The 19,319-nt window shown below is 37.4% G+C and overlaps 2 protein-coding genes across 7 annotated transcripts in view; both read left to right on the top strand.

The window, feature by feature from the left end:
- Positions 1-371: 371 nt before the first annotated feature.
- LOC132991191 (mucin-2-like) overlaps positions 372-19,319 on the top strand; it is a 29,475-nt gene continuing 10,527 nt past the window's right edge. The window contains exons 1-3 of one of the 2 annotated variants that reach the window (XM_061059850.1): positions 372-480; positions 2,821-2,871; positions 3,153-3,191. In XM_061059850.1, the coding sequence (XP_060915833.1) occupies positions 2,838-2,871; positions 3,153-3,191 (73 nt within the window). In that variant the 5' untranslated portion in view covers positions 372-480; positions 2,821-2,837. The remainder of the gene's footprint in view (positions 481-2,820; positions 2,872-3,152; positions 3,192-19,319) is intronic. The other variant, XM_061059857.1, reaches the window with a different exon arrangement.
- On the top strand, positions 3,203-19,234 carry LOC132991170 (uncharacterized). 5 transcript variants are annotated; one of them, XR_009676154.1, is made up of 18 exons: positions 3,203-7,203; positions 7,556-7,620; positions 8,507-8,655; positions 8,789-8,860; positions 9,155-10,404; positions 10,757-10,821; positions 11,708-11,856; positions 11,990-12,061; positions 12,356-13,605; positions 13,958-14,022; positions 14,909-15,057; positions 15,191-15,262; positions 15,557-16,788; positions 17,158-17,222; positions 17,457-17,605; positions 17,738-17,803; positions 18,080-18,291; positions 18,953-19,004. XR_009676154.1 is itself a non-coding variant. In XM_061059820.1 (18 exons), exons 1-18 carry the CDS (start codon positions 5,761-5,763, stop codon positions 19,115-19,117), a joined length of 6,441 nt encoding a protein of 2,146 aa, XP_060915803.1. In that variant the 5' UTR covers positions 3,203-5,760; the 3' UTR covers positions 19,118-19,234. The 5 variants fall into 5 exon arrangements, 4 of the variants coding, with proteins under 4 accessions (XP_060915803.1, XP_060915792.1, XP_060915812.1 ...); XM_061059820.1 differs by lacking the exon at positions 18,080-18,291 and adding an exon at positions 19,040-19,234 and having other exon boundaries at positions 18,953-19,002; XM_061059809.1 differs by having other exon boundaries at positions 18,080-19,001.

Below are 19,319 nucleotides of genomic sequence, written 5' to 3' on the forward strand. Positions count from 1 at the left end.
CGTCCCCGTGATCATCATTAAAGGTAATGGTGCAAATCAAGATGCATTGCTCTCTCACGACCATGTTACAGACAATAGGCGACTGGATCTTTTTAAGTATTAATGGTAAGGGTGACATATGGAACCAGAAGCTTAGACTAAATTGTGACACCTTGCGCATGTTTGAAATAGTAGGGATGCTTTCATTGCTCACAATGCATGCATCTCTCAACAGCCATGAACTCCACTCATTGTGCCTTGAGCTCTGCTCCATCCTTTCTGCATGGAAATGATGTGCAGCAAAACAAGTCTGGCAAGTTATGTCATGGGTTTGAAAGAGCAAGCATTTCTTGTCTCTAACAAAAACCTCACTCACTGACAAGTTCTCACTTCCAATTTTTGACCCAAGCAGGTGAGACACTTCGAAGTGTCAGCTCTTACAACAACTGCTGTGAATATAACAAGACTTTTTTGCAAAGTTGGTCTTAGGACTCCACGGGGGTAAGAGAAAATAATTTAAACTTGGCTTTTAATAACTGAACATTTAAAACATTTACAACACAATCTTACAATGCATCAGATTAAAACAGATTAGATTAGATGTTTAATGCCATTTGTACAGGTACAGGTCAGTACAGGTACATTGGATTTGTTTTTAACTTCTCCCAGAGTCAGCTCGACAAACAAGCTAAAAGTGTATAAAAAACTAGAGCAGCAATATAAACATTAGAGTAGAAAAAATAAACAAGTTGTAAGAAAAAAAAAGATAAACTGTACAGAAACTATCAACTCTTTTGAAGATAAACATTACAAAGGGAGACACAGTACAATTAAATAAAAATATAAATGTTTTCTTGTCCTGCAAAATTCTGTACATCTCTTACATCTGTTATTGCTCCTAAGATTATTGCAGACATATCTTTTTCACATTATATATTTGCACAGTTTTGTTTTTGTTTGTCCGTCACTATGTTTTACTTCTACTAATTTGAAAATGTGTCTTCTAATAAGCCACAGATTGTGCATCAATTTTCTCTGCTTAATACCAATATGAATACACACTACTTTGTAATCGGTTATTTTAAGTACAGATTTTTTTGTTGTTGTGTGTATTGAATATTTTTATTTTGAATTTGGGTTCAGAGGCAATCTTTTACAGGACTATTTTCAATATGCTATCCATCTTTGTTTCTCCTTTGAAGTTAATTTATTTACGACTACTTTCTACGTATTTGCTCAGGCACAGCTTTGACCTTTGTTGTGCTGTTAAACAAAATAAAGTAAACTTAAGCTTAAACTCAACAAAACATTAGTTAAAAGCAGTGCCTATTATTCTGAAGGCTTTAACTGTTAAACATGCAGTTCACTGTTAACACTGATGGATTGCAGTGCTAGGTGTCGTCAGGGTGTGGCTCGCTATTTGCAGCTCAATGCATTGACTGCTTGAAGTAACATACATAAGAGCAAAGATATTCCACTGTAGCAACTCAATTCATCTAATATGGATTTCCACAAATTAAGATTTTATTTACATTGTAAAAAACAAACATGTTCCTACAAATACACAAATTGAGTTAATCCCAGACCCTAACTGAAAGTTCATACAATTTAATGTCCTGAAATTGTGAATTCAATTCTATTAATTAATGATCAAGAATGTTTGATTTTTATTAAGGCAGTAACTGCAGTATGGAGTCCCAAAACAATTCCCCTACAGCTTAATCAAAGTACACCTTATCTTATCTTACAAGATCACTTTTATGGTTGACTCGCCCCGCTAAGACAATCTGCATGACAAAACAATGAGATATTTTTTGACAGACAACTGACAGACTTTATTTGCTAATTTCAGCCCATATGAAAGTTGATGATCTTACTTTTATCATCCTAGCTGTGGAGATTTGTAAATATATTTTAGCTTTGACACTTCTTTCAGGATTCTATCCTGAAAATATTGTGGAGGTTTAGAGTTAGGGCACAATTTGATAACTTCCTTCTAACTTATAGCTATAATACTTAAGTTGACTACAAAGAGAAAAAAAAAACTTGTAAAGTGATCACTTAGTATTCATTACCACTAAACAGGCTGGCTCATTGGGCAATAAGTCCCTAAGATTCTGCCCATCTCCGGGATCCTTCTCTGTGGTACTTTAGATCTGTTGGTGTTATTGGAGCTCTCTTTCATTGCCCTGCAAAATGTAGCTATTCTCTCTATTTTTTACCCTCTAGGATTCAACGTGATGCCACAAGTCAAATCCAGATCTGCACTGCTCAATTAAATGAGATGTGTTTTATGAAGAGTTTTCTTAAAGAAATCTGAGTTATAATTGTGTTATTATGAGTTGTATTGGTGGAGACACTTTACTAGTCTTGAACATACAGTGTGTGCCTGTGTTTGAAATCTTGAAAGATTAAATAAATGGAGCTGTGACACTACCTTACCAGATAAGGGAAAACTAGCCATACTGGCCCCTCCAGATTGTCTGCATACTTGATGAAGCATGTCACACTCAGCGTGTTTTCAGTCTCTTACATTTTGAGTGCCTGCCAAATCATATGTGTGTGACAAGCATGTCTCAAAAATAACAGTGTAAACCAGAATTTCCCTCAGGGATTAAAAAAGTATTTAAAAAAACAAATACAAATAATCCAAAAAATTCAGTTGCCAGATTATCAGGTTCTGACTACACATTCTGGTAATGTCTAAGGCTGCTGTTTGTGGTGTTGTAGATCTGTTTACTTTACAATGAGATGGGTTTTTAATATAGTAGTATTGCTATAAATTGCATGGACAATATACATGTATAAATGTATAAATAATGAATTCTCAACTTCTCACAGGAAACAAACGCAGGAAGATGGACCCCCCCATACTCCTTCTCCTATTAGCAGGTATTTTGTTTGAGTGCATTAATCTTTGTGACTGTGTGTGTGTGTGTGTGTGTGTGTGTGTGTGTGTGTCTGTGTCAGAATTTTTTTTTTTTAAGATTTATTTTTGGGCTTTCCGTGCCTCCAATGGAGAGATAGGACAGTGGATAGAGCCGGAAATCAGGGAGAGAGAGAGAGAGTGGGGAATGACATGTGGGAAAGGAGCCACAGGCGGGATTCGAACCCAGTCTGCCAGAATTTGACTGATTATATATTTGACCATTTTGACATTTTTTCTCCCACAGGACTTCTGGGAACAGCATCGACCGCCGACTCGACAACAGGTAAGAGCACAGTGCAACTGTACATTCTTTAAAGACTTGTGAGTACAAAATCAAGAACAACGTGTTCAAATGGTGCCTTTTTTTTTAACTCTGTCATCACGGCTAACAAGGAACACATTTTTTTCAACAAGGAAAGAACAGTCTAGGAAATAGTAAATAAAACTTGTCATGAACAGGAAGTGAGAAACAGTTTGTTGAGCTCATTGGTTAGCCTGCTGTCATAAACTCTGGACCCACACAGAGACCCTATGAATATTTCAAAAAAATGTATACCACATAAATAATATTAATCACATTGTTGTACGTACATTAAGTTTAAATGTTTATTTATTTATTTATATTGAAATGAGTTTGATTGAAGCTGCAGAGTTTAACATTGTTGTTTGTAGACCTCGGATGTTAAAATCCTGCATACAATTTTAAAATGAAAGAGTACCTAAAGGTATTAAATTAATTCCTAAATTTAAGCTTGATTAGCAATATGATTAGAAATTTCTTAACATGGATTTTAATGAGGATAATCAATATGTTGATATGATAATGTTTATGGGTCTGTAGAGCGTTAAAGGGAATACATTAAGCTAATGACTGGCTCTGAGTAATAGTAAGAAGAATTATTAATAGTAGAATAATCATTTGACAGACAACAATACTGTATGTATATGATCAAATTATTACTTCAAATTATTAATAGAAAAATATAATCACAATCAATAACTAAATTTCAATAGTCAATCGTGATTAATCAACTGTGTGATCGCAACTCACGTGAGTTTGATATGTATTTTAGTCTTTAAGAGGTAGACACTCCTAAAATATATGTTCAAAAACACTGTGACAGTGGATTTTTCCAAAAAGTGGATGTCCCTTTTAATAATATTTTTAATTGACCAAAAGATTTCCAACACACTTTTGAATTGGTGAAACCAACCTTTTACATGACAGTTTTCTTTTAAAGTGTCATTAAATATTTACATTCTATTTAAAAATGACTTCAAAGGACCATTTGACTTAATTGGTTCTAGAGAGGTTATTATATCTTGAAAATGAACCAATGGGAATGGGGCTGGGTGCAATGAGGTAAGGTAAACGGAAATATTATGGGAAGAGCAACAACTTCATGCTTTCCGTCTTTTAATGGTTAAAAGCTCTCAAAATCGTATCATCCTATCTGGCGCTGGATTGGATACATAACTGAAGCTTATTGGGTTGGACCCGAGAAGACTGTTGATGGAGATCGGAGGTCTCTTTCGAGTACTGACTGCAGCGTGGGTCTTTTGCATTGAATAGGACATGGATCACTAACAAGGTTTGGTCTCCAAAAAATAACAATCTTTTGTTTTTGTGAGAGACTGATTGTTTAGCCATGCTGATATGTAAGCCACTGAATATGTTCAGGGTCTCTAGTGTTGCAGTGAAATTGTTCTTTAACATAACACATTTAGAATTATTAAGATTCAAAGTGAATTTATTCCATTTTAATTTTTATATTTTAAAACTCTACAAAATTAATATCTGATACAATGCGTGTTGTATTTTGTTTGTATTTATTCTGAGAGTGGACTGGCACATCTTTATAACCCCCACATCTTGATTAAAATGATATCTGAGTTCGACAAAGTACAAACTTACTTTGTGGGTATATGAGACACTATGATTTTATTTACCGTCTTTGTGGTTTAAAACGGTTACAGCAGGTTGATGAGTTTAGTTTGTTATTAAAGCTTATTGTCTGAAATGTTATGAAAATGTTGGTAAATTTGATTAATCAAAATATGAGCAAAGCAAAACATAAAAGAAGCCAAGGACTGTACTCTAATTATGTATCTTTAAACATAAAAGTTATTGTGAAGGATAACAGAAATAAAATCAATATACAATTTGAAATAGCCCCATTGTTAAAGGCTGAATGGATACTTTCATAACTTATCTACACATAAATGTCTGTTAGTGGTAGCACAACATCTAGTGCTTAGACTACAGACTATAAGACTACAACAATGAGGGAAAGGGCACTTGTAACTGGAGGATTTGATACATTTAAGGTTGATGATTTTTTTTATTATTATTTTGTTCAAACCAATATGTGATTGAAAACATGTAGAACTTAAAACTTATCACAAAGTTGTAAAATAATATCAAGGTTCCGACCACAAACATAAAAAACCTTAAAAATATATCAACAATACTTTTAATATCAGAAACAAAAGGAAAAAAGTTATTCAACTTTTTTCAGTAACTTTGTTTTTGCTTATTTGACATTCCGACAGTTAACACAACATCATCACCAATCAACATAACATCATCACCAATCAACATAACATCATCACCAATCAACATAACATCATCACCAATCAACACAACGTCATCACCAACGTCATCACCAATCAACACAACGTCATCACCAATCAACACAGCATCATCACCAGTCAGCATATCTGCAACAACATTCAAAAGTGTCTCACAACAAACCACTTCAAAGTCTCAATCAATCAAGACAACATCTTCAGTCAATGTAACCTCACCAACAGTCATAATAACATCAACACCAGTGTATGACACCTCGTCCATGGTCAACAGGGCCCCAACACCAGTTAACCAAACATCATCACCAAACCAAATGACCTCAGCCTCAGTCAATGTAACCACACCACCAGTCCATTTAAGCTCAACACAAATTAATTCAACAATTACACTTGCAAACACTATTTCACCGTTCCTGAAAGCAACTACTCCAATAAGCAATACAATCTCACATGTTGATGTCACATCATCATCAAGAGAAATGACTTCAACTCAAACTAGTGCAACTTCATTTCCAGACAACACGACCTCACTGCCAAGTGATAAAACCTCAACAACTGTCATGGAAACCTCACCTCCATACAGTAAAACGTCACCATCCATCCACCTGACCTCAAACCCATACAATACCTCATCATCACCAACTGAAACCTCACCAATTACAGATTCAACGTCTCTAACAGAAAACCCAAATTCACCAAATATTAGCTCATCCCCAGTTAACACAACCTCACCACCACTCAACGCCACATCACCAACAGACAATGTAATCTCATCATCACATCACCTGACGTCATCAAATGTCAAAGCATCTACTCAAGATGTAACCATGATCTCACCAACAAGCAATGGAACCCCATCAACAGGTCACTTTTCTACAAAACCGTTAAATGAAACCTCTGTAGGTGCCATCAAGACTACACCCTCTGCCAAAATAACTTCACTGCCAGTCAATGCAACCTCAACTTCAATCAATGTCACCTCATTCACAGTCAACAAAGCCACACCACCATTGAGTCAAACCGCAGCAGGTGTCACCATGACATCATCAATTGCTGAAATTACATCTCTAACCACCAGTGCAACTTCACCACTAGCGAACATGACCTCAACAATTGTCAGCATTTCCTCTGCACCTGTCACTAAAAGTGAGGCATATACCTCAAATCCAGTATATTACACTTCATCACCAGTCAACAAAACTTCACCATTGGTCACCATAACATTACAAACAGGCATTGTAACCTCATCCCTGCATCCATCCGCAAAAACTCAAGATGAAAGCTCAGCAGGTGTAACTGTGACTTCACCAATAGCTGAAATGACATCTCTTAATGCCAGTGCAACTTCACAAAATGCCAACATGCCTTCAACGATTGTCAGCATTCCCTCCTCACCTGTCACTAGTGAGGAATTTACCTCAAGTCCAGTAAATTACACTTTGTCACCAGTCACTGCATCCTCACCAGTGACCTCACCACAAGTCACAATGACCTCACTTTTGACTCAGATGACTACAACAGCAGTAAGTGCAACCTCAGCACAAACAATTACTACAACCGGTGCACCAACCACAACAACTACAACTGCCCCACCAGCAGAGCCAAAAATTAAGTTGGAATTCAAGTTGCAGCAAACATTTACACAAGAACTTACAAACCAATCCTCGCCAGAGTTCAAGAAATTGAATGAGCAAGTAACCAACGCGGTAAGTTCAAATATACTTAATTGCAGTTTCTGCATCTTTCCACAATCAGATTTCAGATTTGTTATTCAAGTCCAGCTTAATGTTTATCTATTTTAAAACACCAATATTTTAGAGGCAAATCAATGTGGAATATTGTAAGATTCTCTTGACTAGCAAACAGTATAAAATAAATAAAAATGCTGGTGTTTGAAATATACAGTATAATCATGATGATTGACATGACGAGGGACATTTCACTTATTTTCAAACAGTAATTAACATTCATGGACGCAGAATAGCCTACAATAGACCAAAAAAAAGATACTCATTCTCTTTTATTGATTGAAAATGTTCTTTAAAAAATCATTTGCAGCTCAACACAGTCTATTCACAAAAATTTGGACCCACCTTCAATCAAACTGTCGTCAAAGGTTTCAGGTATAAAACACTGCTTGCTTTTCAATTTTAAAAATTGTTTCATACATTTTGATAATTTATTAATTAATTTCTTCCATGACTTAAAGAGCCCATATTATGCCCTTTTTGGGGTTCGTATATTTAATCTATGTACCTACTAAAGTATGTTCAAAATAGCTAAACTTCGAAAAAAGTGTCTGTTTTCATGTCCTGCCGCTCCATGCACCAGCTCGCTTCTGACTCTCTCTCTAAGGCTCTGAAGTGCCCACGTTCAGAGTCCCCACGTGTGCCAAGTCTGATCTGATTGGTCGGCCTGTTGGCTCTGCCGTAATTGGTCAGTTGCTCAGCACGGTTCTCGGAAATGTCCCGCCTCTTTTACCATATTGGGAATGCAGCCGCTGGCTCCGTCCGAGGGGAGCATAAACATTAGCACCTTAGCACTACTGTGCTACCGCAGGCTACGGCATATCGTGGGCGTGCTACAGAAGTTAACGGGCGTGCAACATGAGCTGCTGGGCTTGCCACAACGAGCCAATGGGCTTAGATCAGTGATCTCACACTGACAATGACGTCAGACTGACACATTTTTATCGAGGGGGGCTAGAACCGAGCGTTACATGCGGCTAATGCTACAGCTAACAGGAGGACGTAGGAGAAGCCGCGTTTCCGCGGACTTTGAATTTTTGCAAATAGATGTGCCTAAACATGCACAGGACACTTGGAAAACACACTAAAGAGCATGTAAAACCAGAAAAATCATAATATGGGACCTTTAAATAAGAAAATGTACGTTTTTTTCTCCCTGATTTTACATTGTTCTCTCATTCAAAAATGTTATCCTCCTTGAGACTTTATTCAAAGACAATGGAAATAATAGCCAAATATTTTAAAACTATTTCCGTCACAGTCAAGGATCCGTTGTGGTAGATGCTGAGCTGATATTCAATAAGGTAGAAACACTACCAAATGCTAGCTCTGCAGCTGACACTTTGAAGACTGCTGCTTCCAGCTCTAATTTTTCTATCTCTGTAAACACATCATCAATCACTACAACTGGTAAGAAATGTCATCTATCTCAAAATGTTAATGCCAAACATTGTTGTAGTTTATTATTGTTTTTTAGGAACATACTGACCCAAAATTACTAATAAGAGAACATCATCACATATTAAACACATCTTGTTTTTAGTTGTGTTGGCACCAACTGAAGCCCCAGCCACGGCTGCACCTTCAACACAGATGAAAAGCACTCTCACATCAGGTACAGTCATAACACAATCATCCATTGAATTGCAAATCCATTCAGCTTAGCAAATGAAATACAGCACAACTCAGATGGACTTGCTGTCACAATATGTAATTTATGTCACTTAAATATATGAGCAGCTTATTAGAATTCCTCTTCAATTGAAAAAATCACTCAGCAATTGAATCTCTGTTTAAACGATTACTTTAGGAATACTCTTCCACTAAACTGTCTACATTCTTACACAATTATTGGTTGGGATAAAAAAGGTTCCATTTAACTAACATAATCAAATATTTACCCCAACAGTCAGACAAACCTCTCCTACTGTAAAATCATCCTCACCACCAACTAAAACAACCTCTGAATCACTCCATTTGACCACATCGGCAAGCATTCCAACCACATCAACAGAACATGTTACATCATCATCAGCCAATGTAACCTCAACACGACGTGACATGGTTACATCAGTAGCCAATATGTCATCACCAACAGTTGATGCAACCTCAACTCCAATCCATATTACCTCATCAACAGTCAACAAAACTTCCCCAAATGTCACCATAACATCACCAGTAGTCTCTGCAACCTCATCAACTGAACACAATACATCATCATCAGCCAACATAATCACAACACCACTTAACATGGTTACAACAGTAGTCAGTATGTCCTCACCACCAGTTAATACAACCTCAACTCCTATCCATATCACCTCATCAACAGTCCATGTAACCTCCCCGCCATTAAATGAAATCACAGCGGGAGTCAACAGGACTTCACCAACTGTTGAAGTCACCTCAGTGCGAGTCAATGCAACCTCAACTCCAATCCATATTACTTCATTAACAATCAACAAATCTTCACCAATGGTCCCCATAACATCACCAGTAGTCTCTGCAACCTCATCAACTGAACACAATACATCATCATCAGCCAACGTAACCGCAACACCACTTAACATGGTTACAACAGTAGTCAGTATGTCCTCACCACCAGTTAATACAACCTCAACTCCTATCCATATCACTTCATCACCAGTCAACAAAACTTCACCATTGGTCACCATAACATCACAAACAAACATTGTAACCTCATCTGTCCATCCATCCACAAAAACTCGAAATGAAAGCTCAGCAGGTGTAACCAAGACTTCTGCAATTGCTGAAATGACAACTCTGACGGCCAGGGCACCTTCACCACATGCCAACATGACCTCAACGATTGTCAGCATTCCCTCCTCACCTGTCACTAGTAAGGCATATACCTCAAATCCAGTAAATCATACTACGACACCAGTCTCTGCATCCTCACCAATGAACTCACCACAAGTCACAATGTCCTCACTTTCGACACGGATGACTACAGCAGCAGTTAGTGCAACCTCAGCACAAAAAATTACTACAACCGGTGCACCAAGCACGACAATTACAACTGTCCCACCAGCAGAGCCAAAAATTAAGTTGGAATTTAAGTTGCAGCAAACATTTACACAAGAACTTACAAACCAATCCTCGCCAGAGTTCAAGAAATTGAATGAGCAAGTAACCAACGCGGTAAGTTCAAATATACTTAATTGCAGTTTCTGCATCTTTCCACAATCAGATTTCAGATTTGTTATTCAAGTCCAGCTTAATGTTTATCTATTTTAAAACACCAATATTTTAGAGGCAAATCAATGTGGAATATTGTAAGATTCTCTTGACTAGCAAACAGTATAAAATAAATAAAAATGCTGGTGTTTGAAATATACAGTATAATCATGATGATTGACATGACGAGGGACATTTCACTTATTTTCAAACAGTAATTAACATTCATGGACGCAGAATAGCCTACAATAGACCAAAAAAAAGATACTCATTCTCTTTTATTGATTGAAAATGTTCTTTAAAAAATCATTTGCAGCTCAACACAGTCTATTCACAAAAATTTGGACCCACCTTCAATCAAACTGTCGTCAAAGGTTTCAGGTATAAAACACTGCTTGCTTTTCAATTTTAAAAATTGTTTCATACATTTTGATAATTTATTAATTAATTTCTTCCATGACTTAAAGAGCCCATATTATGCCCTTTTTGGGGTTCGTATATTTAATCTATGTACCTACTAAAGTATGTTCAAAATAGCTAAACTTCGAAAAAAGTGTCTGTTTTCATGTCCTGCCGCTCCATGCACCAGCTCGCTTCTGACTCTCTCTCTAAGGCTCTGAAGTGCCCACGTTCAGAGTCCCCACGTGTGCCAAGTCTGATCTGATTGGTCGGCCTGTTGGCTCTGCCGTAATTGGTCAGTTGCTCAGCACGGTTCTCGGAAATGTCCCGCCTCTTTTACCATATTGGGAATGCAGCCGCTGGCTCCGTCCGAGGGGAGCATAAACATTAGCACCTTAGCACTACTGTGCTACCGCAGGCTACGGCATATCGTGGGCGTGCTACAGAAGTTAACGGGCGTGCAACATGAGCTGCTGGGCTTGCCACAACGAGCCAATGGGCTTAGATCAGTGATCTCACACTGACAATGACGTCAGACTGACACATTTTTATCGAGGGGGGCTAGAACCGAGCGTTACATGCGGCTAATGCTACAGCTAACAGGAGGACGTAGGAGAAGCCGCGTTTCCGCGGACTTTGAATTTTTGCAAATAGATGTGCCTAAACATGCACAGGACACTTGGAAAACACACTAAAGAGCATGTAAAACCAGAAAAATCATAATATGGGACCTTTAAATAAGAAAATGTACGTTTTTTTCTCCCTGATTTTACATTGTTCTCTCATTCAAAAATGTTATCCTCCTTGAGACTTTATTCAAAGACAATGGAAATAATAGCCAAATATTTTAAAACTATTTCCGTCACAGTCAAGGATCCGTTGTGGTAGATGCTGAGCTGATATTCAATAAGGTAGAAACACTACCAAATGCTAGCTCTGCAGCTGACACTTTGAAGACTGCTGCTTCCAGCTCTAATTTTTCTATCTCTGTAAACACATCATCAATCACTACAACTGGTAAGAAATGTCATCTATCTCAAAATGTTAATGCCAAACATTGTTGTAGTTTATTATTGTTTTTTAGGAACATACTGACCCAAAATTACTAATAAGAGAACATCATCACATATTAAACACATCTTGTTTTTAGTTGTGTTGGCACCAACTGAAGCCCCAGCCACGGCTGCACCTTCAACACAGATGAAAAGCACTCTCACATCAGGTACAGTCATAACACAATCATCCATTGAATTGCAAATCCATTCAGCTTAGCAAATGAAATACAGCACAACTCAGATGGACTTGCTGTCACAATATGTAATTTATGTCACTTAAATATATGAGCAGCTTATTAGAATTCCTCTTCAATTGAAAAAATCACTCAGCAATTGAATCTCTGTTTAAACGATTACTTTAGGAATACTCTTCCACTAAACTGTCTACATTCTTACACAATTATTGGTTGGGATAAAAAAGGTTCCATTTAACTAACATAATCAAATATTTACCCCAACAGTCAGACAAACCTCTCCTACTGTAAAATCATCCTCACCACCAACTAAAACAACCTCTGAATCACTCCATTTGACCACATCGGCAAGCATTCCAACCACATCAACAGAACATGTTACATCATCATCAGCCAATGTAACCTCAACACGACGTGACATGGTTACATCAGTAGCCAATATGTCATCACCAACAGTTGATGCAACCTCAACTCCAATCCATATTACCTCATCAACAGTCAACAAAACTTCCCCAAATGTCACCATAACATCACCAGTAGTCTCTGCAACCTCATCAACTGAACACAATACATCATCATCAGCCAACATAATCACAACACCACTTAACATGGTTACAACAGTAGTCAGTATGTCCTCACCACCAGTTAATACAACCTCAACTCCTATCCATATCACCTCATCAACAGTCCATGTAACCTCCCCGCCATTAAATGAAATCACAGCGGGAGTCAACAGGACTTCACCAACTGTTGAAGTCACCTCAGTGCGAGTCAATGCAACCTCAACTCCAATCCATATTACTTCATTAACAATCAACAAATCTTCACCAATGGTCCCCATAACATCACCAGTAGTCTCTGCAACCTCATCAACTGAACACAATACATCATCATCAGCCAACGTAACCGCAACACCACTTAACATGGTTACAACAGTAGTCAGTATGTCCTCACCACCAGTTAATACAACCTCAACTCCTATCCATATCACTTCATCACCAGTCAACAAAACTTCACCATTGGTCACCATAACATCACAAACAAACATTGTAACCTCATCTGTCCATCCATCCACAAAAACTCGAAATGAAAGCTCAGCAGGTGTAACCAAGACTTCTGCAATTGCTGAAATGACAACTCTGACGGCCAGGGCACCTTCACCACATGCCAACATGACCTCAACGATTGTCAGCATTCCCTCCTCACCTGTCACTAGTAAGGCATATACCTCAAATCCAGTAAATCATACTACGACACCAGTCTCTGCATCCTCACCAATGAACTCACCACAAGTCACAATGTCCTCACTTTCAACACGGATGACTACAGCAGCAGTTAGTGCAACCTCAGCACAAAAAATTACTACAACCGGTGCACCAAGCACGACAATTACAACTGTCCCACCAGCAGAGCCAAAAATTAAGTTGGAATTTAAGTTGCAGCAAACATTTACACAAGAACTTACAAACCAATCCTCGCCAGAGTTCAAGAAATTGAATGAGCAAGTAACCAACGCGGTAAGTTCAAATATACTTAATTGCAGTTTCTGCATCTTTCCACAATCAGATTTCAGATTTGTTATTCAAGTCCAGCTTAATGTTTATCTATTTTAAAACACCAATATTTTAGAGGCAAATCAATGTGGAATATTGTAAGATTCTCTTGACTAGCAAACAGTATAAAATAAATAAAAATGCTGGTGTTTGAAATATACAGTATAATCATGATGATTGACATGACGAGGGACATTTCACTTATTTTCAAACAGTAATTAACATTCATGGACGCAGAATAGCCTACAATAGACCAAAAAAAAGATACTCATTCTCTTTTATTGATTGAAAATGTTCTTTAAAAAATCATTTGCAGCTCAACACAGTCTATTCACAAAAATTTGGACCCACCTTCAATCAAACTGTCGTCAAAGGTTTCAGGTATAAAACACTGCTTGCTTTTCAATTTTAAAAATTGTTTCATACATTTTGATAATTTATTAATTAATTTCTTCCATGACTTAAAGAGCCCATATTATGCCCTTTTTGGGGTTCGTATATTTAATCTATGTACCTACTAAAGTATGTTCAAAATAGCTAAACTTCGAAAAAAGTGTCTGTTTTCATGTCCTGCCGCTCCATGCACCAGCTCGCTTCTGACTCTCTCTCTAAGGCTCTGAAGTGCCCACGTTCAGAGTCCCCACGTGTGCCAAGTCTGATCTGATTGGTCGGCCTGTTGGCTCTGCCGTAATTGGTCAGTTGCTCAGCACGGTTCTCGGAAATGTCCCGCCTCTTTTACCATATTGGGAATGCAGCCGCTGGCTCCGTCCGAGGGGAGCATAAACATTAGCACCTTAGCACTACTGTGCTACCGCAGGCTACGGCATATCGTGGGCGTGCTACAGAAGTTAACGGGCGTGCAACATGAGCTGCTGGGCTTGCCACAACGAGCCAATGGGCTTAGATCAGTGATCTCACACTGACAATGACGTCAGACTGACACATTTTTATCGAGGGGGGCTAGAACCGAGCGTTACATGCGGCTAATGCTACAGCTAACAGGAGGACGTAGGAGAAGCCGCGTTTCCGCGGACTTTGAATTTTTGCAAATAGATGTGCCTAAACATGCACAGGACACTTGGAAAACACACTACAGAGCATATAAAACCAGAAAAATCATAATATGGGACCTTTAAATAAGAAAATGTACGTTTTTTTCTCCCTGATTTTACATTGTTCTCTCATTCAAAAATGTTATCCTCCTTGAGACTTTATTCAAAGACAATGGAAATAATAGCCAAATATTTTAAAACTATTTCCGTCACAGTCAAGGATCCGTTGTGGTAGATGCTGAGCTGATATTCAATAAGGTAGAAACACTACCAAATGCTAGCTCTGCAGCTGACACTTTGAAGACTGCTGCTTCCAGCTCTAATTTTTCTATCTCTGTAAACACATCATCAATCACTACAACTGGTAAGAAATGTCATCTATCTCAAAATGTTAATGCCAAACATTGTTGTAGTTTATTATTGTTTTTTAGGAAAATACTGACCCAAAATTACTAATAAGAGAACATCATCACATATTAAACACATCTTGTTTTTAGTTGTGTTGGCACCAACTGAAGCCCCAGCCACGGCTGCACCTTCAACACAGATGAAAAGCACTCTCACATCAGGTACAGTCATAACACAATCATCCATTGAATTGCAAATCCATTCAGCTTAGCAAATGAAATACAGCACAACTCAGATGGACTTGCTGTCACAATATGTAATTTATGTCACTTAAATATATGAGCAGCTTATTAGAATTCCTCTTCAATTGAAAAAATCACTCAGCAATTGAATCTCTGTTTAAACGATTACTTTAGGAATACTCTTCCCCTAAACTGTCTACATTCTTACACAATTATTGGTTGGGATAAAAAAGGTTCCATTTAACTAACATAATCAAATATTTACCCCAACAGTCAGACAAACCTCTCCTACTGTAAAATCATCCTCACCACCAACTAAAACAACCTCTGAATCACTCCATTTGACCACATCGGCAAGCATTCCAACCACATCAACAGAACATGTTACATCATCATCAGCCAATGTAACCTCAACACGACGTGACATGGTTACATCAGTAGCCAATATGTCATCACCAACAGTTGATGCAACCTCAACTCCAATCCATATTACCTCATCAACAGTCAACAAAACTTCCCCAAATGTCACCATAACATCACCAGTAGTCTCTGCAACCTCATCAACTGAACACAATACATCATCATCAGCCAACATAATCACAACACCAGTTAACATGGTTACAACAGTAGTCAGTATGTCCTCACCACCAGTTAATACAACCTCAACTCCTATCCATATCACCTCATCAACAGTCCATGTAACCTCCCCGCCATTAAATGAAATCACAGCGGGAGTCAACAGGACTTCACCAACTGTTGAAGTCACCTCAGTGCGAGTCAATGCAACCTCAACTCCAATCCATATTACTTCATTGACAGTCAACAAATCTTCACCATTGATCACCATAACATCATCAGCAGTCACTACAACCTCATCAACAGAATACACTACATCATCATCAGCCAATGTAACTTCAACACCACTTAACATAGTTACATCAGTAGTCAGTGTGTCGGCACCACCAGTAAATGCAACATCAACATCAACTCTAATCCATATCCCCTCGTTAACAGTCAACAAAACTTCACCATTGGTCACTATAACGTCATCAACAGTCACTACAATCTTATCAACAGAACACATAACATCATCATCATCATCATCCAATGTAACCACAACACAAGTTCATGTGGATACATCAGTAGTGAGTGTGTCTTCACCACCAGTTAACACAACCTCAACTCCAATCCATATCACCTCAATGACAGTCAACAAAATTTCACCATTGGTCACTATAACATCACCAGCAGTTACCACAACATCATCAAAAGAACACATAACATCATCACCCAATGTGACCTCACTTTCATCTCGGATTACTACAGCAGCAGAAAATTCAACCTCAATTACCACAACTGGTGCACCAACCACTACAACCACAACTGCTCCACCAGCAGAGCCAAAAATTAAGTTGGAATTCAAATTGCAGCAAACATTTACAAAAGAACTTACAAACAGAACCTCGCCAGAGTTCAAGAAATTGAATGAGCAAGTAACCAATGCGGTAAGTTCAAAAATGACTTATTGCTGTTTTTGCATCATTCCATAATTAGATTCCGTAGTCGTTATTCAAGTTTATCCTAGTATTTCTATATTTATACACCTTTAATCAGAGGCAAATCATGAGCAACGTGGAAAAATGTGGGATTTACTTGAATAATAAGCAGTTTTGAAGAAACCACAATGCTAGAGTTAAAAATGTATAATCATGTTGACTGAACAAGGTACATTTAACTCGTTTTCCAAAAGTAATGAAAATTTAGAAACACAGAATACATTAGAACCATAACATCTGATTATTTTTAACATTACAACTTCATTCTTTTCATATTTATGGAAATTTATAATCTGTTCTTTAATAAATAAATTACAGCTCAACACAGTCTATTCACAAAAATTTGGACTGAGCTTCAATCGAACTGTCGTCAAAGGTTTCAGGTATAAAACACTGCTTGCTTTACATCTTAAAATGTTTTAGACTTTTTAAAAATTGTATCAGCTCTTTTCTTACAGTATGTAAAACAAGAAGTATTTTTTGCCTAGAGTTCTTACATTGTTTGCTTGTTAAAAAATATTGCCCTTCTCCTGGAGACAGTATTCAACAACAATGGCAACATTGGCCAAATATGAGTAGCCCGAAAAAATGACTCATTACAACTATTTTTGTCACAGCCAAGGATCTGTTGTGGTAGATGCTGAGCTGATATTCAATAAGGTAGCAACACTACCAAATGCTAGCTCTGCAGCTGACACTTTGAAGACTGCAGCTTCCAGCTCTAACTTTTCCCTCTCTGTCAACACATCATCAATCACTACAACTGGTAGGACATAATTTTATTACCAAATAATGAATGTACAATTTGCAACTCTTCATTCCGCCCTCAAGCTGAATCTGTGACATTGATGATATATCCTAAAGAAAACAATAACCATTTGATAATTCTTATTTTCAGTTGTGTTGGCACCAATTGAAGCCTCAGTTGTCTCTACAACACTGACAAACAAAACTCCCTCACCAGGTATTAAAATGACATCAGTCCAAAAACATTGTCCAAGACACGAGTACAAAGTCATTGTCACAGTTATAACAGTTGAACGTAATCCCAACTAAAAGGGGAAAGGTCAAATCTTATATTTAGTTCATCAAAATGATTGGACTTTACAGCAAGACTTCTCAAAGTAGCCTCAAATACAGTTCTAATGACCTCACTACTAATCAACATGATCTTAACATCAATCGATAAGCAAACCAGCAGTAAATGTAACATTCTAAACATTTAATGCAACCTCAACAGCACTCCACATGTCCTCACCAACTGTCAATGCAACCACTCATACTGTCTCTGGCAGTCCATTTAAACTCCCCAAAGGTCTGTGTGATAACACTGTCACCAAATGCAACCTTAAGTCTTACTATGTATGTGTTACATAACCAGTACCACTAAGAAACAAAGTGTTGCTACAAGATACAACTGCATGAAACCAGTTCACACAACTCTATTTTCAGGTAAAACTCTTCACTTTCTTTGAATTTCTCTGCTAAATACAAATGATTTTGAATCTATTTTTTCCCATTCTTTTGTTCTTTCATATTTGGTTATACAACTATAACATTAGCTGTCTGTTTTCTAAAAGTGGTGAAATTAACTAGTTAACTGCTAACTGTCCCTGAGAGGCAAAGCTTATCAAATCAACAAATGCTAATTAGCATACATCCACCCCAAATCTAAAATCTACTTAATTTGACATACTGAAGAGAGATGAGGTTTGAGTTAATTGAAAACAGTATTTCTTGATTTTGTAACAGTAAATTATTTTTCTTGTATTGCACGTGGATATCTCCATTTAAAACTTTCCGGTTTGTCTTGTCTAGAAAGAAGAAGAACATAAGGATAACTTTTCTCATGTATTATTGTAGTTACGGGTCATATTGGGTCACCGCTTATCTGGTATAAAACAATGTGAACATACTTCCTATAGAAGTGCTGCAAAAGATACTTTGTTGGCTGCTGAAAACACTGTCTATACTCAGCATCAACCCATCATGTTTGTTTTTTCAATATTTTACAGTAGACATAGACATACTACACTACATAGACATACTGTTGAAACATAATAAAAATGTGATTGAACATATGTGAATAACACTATTTTAATATTTTTTCCAGTTTTTCTTGAACAAACTAATCACCAACGTCAACTACTGCTGCCACAGTTATACCAGCAACTTCTATGAATTGTCCTCTTTTCAATACTACCATGAACATCCAGTTCATGTCAATGTTACTCCCATTCGTGTAACTCAAGACAGGGATTTCACCTTGATGCTTTGAATACAATTTCTTAGAAAAACTAAATTCTTTAAACCATGATTTTACAGTACAATGGCATTACAAGATACTGTTTAAAATGTCAAAGTATGTTATACAAATAAAGTTGCCTTGCCTTACCATGCTTGTATTGTTTCATTTTCAGTTACTTTGGTGTTGTATTGTGAAATTCAATGAAATTCTGTTAAAAAAATGTAAGGGTGTC

This window comes from Labrus mixtus, chromosome 2 (genome assembly GCF_963584025.1).
Source record: "Labrus mixtus chromosome 2, fLabMix1.1, whole genome shotgun sequence".
Lineage (NCBI taxonomy): Eukaryota > Metazoa > Chordata > Actinopteri > Labriformes > Labridae > Labrus > Labrus mixtus.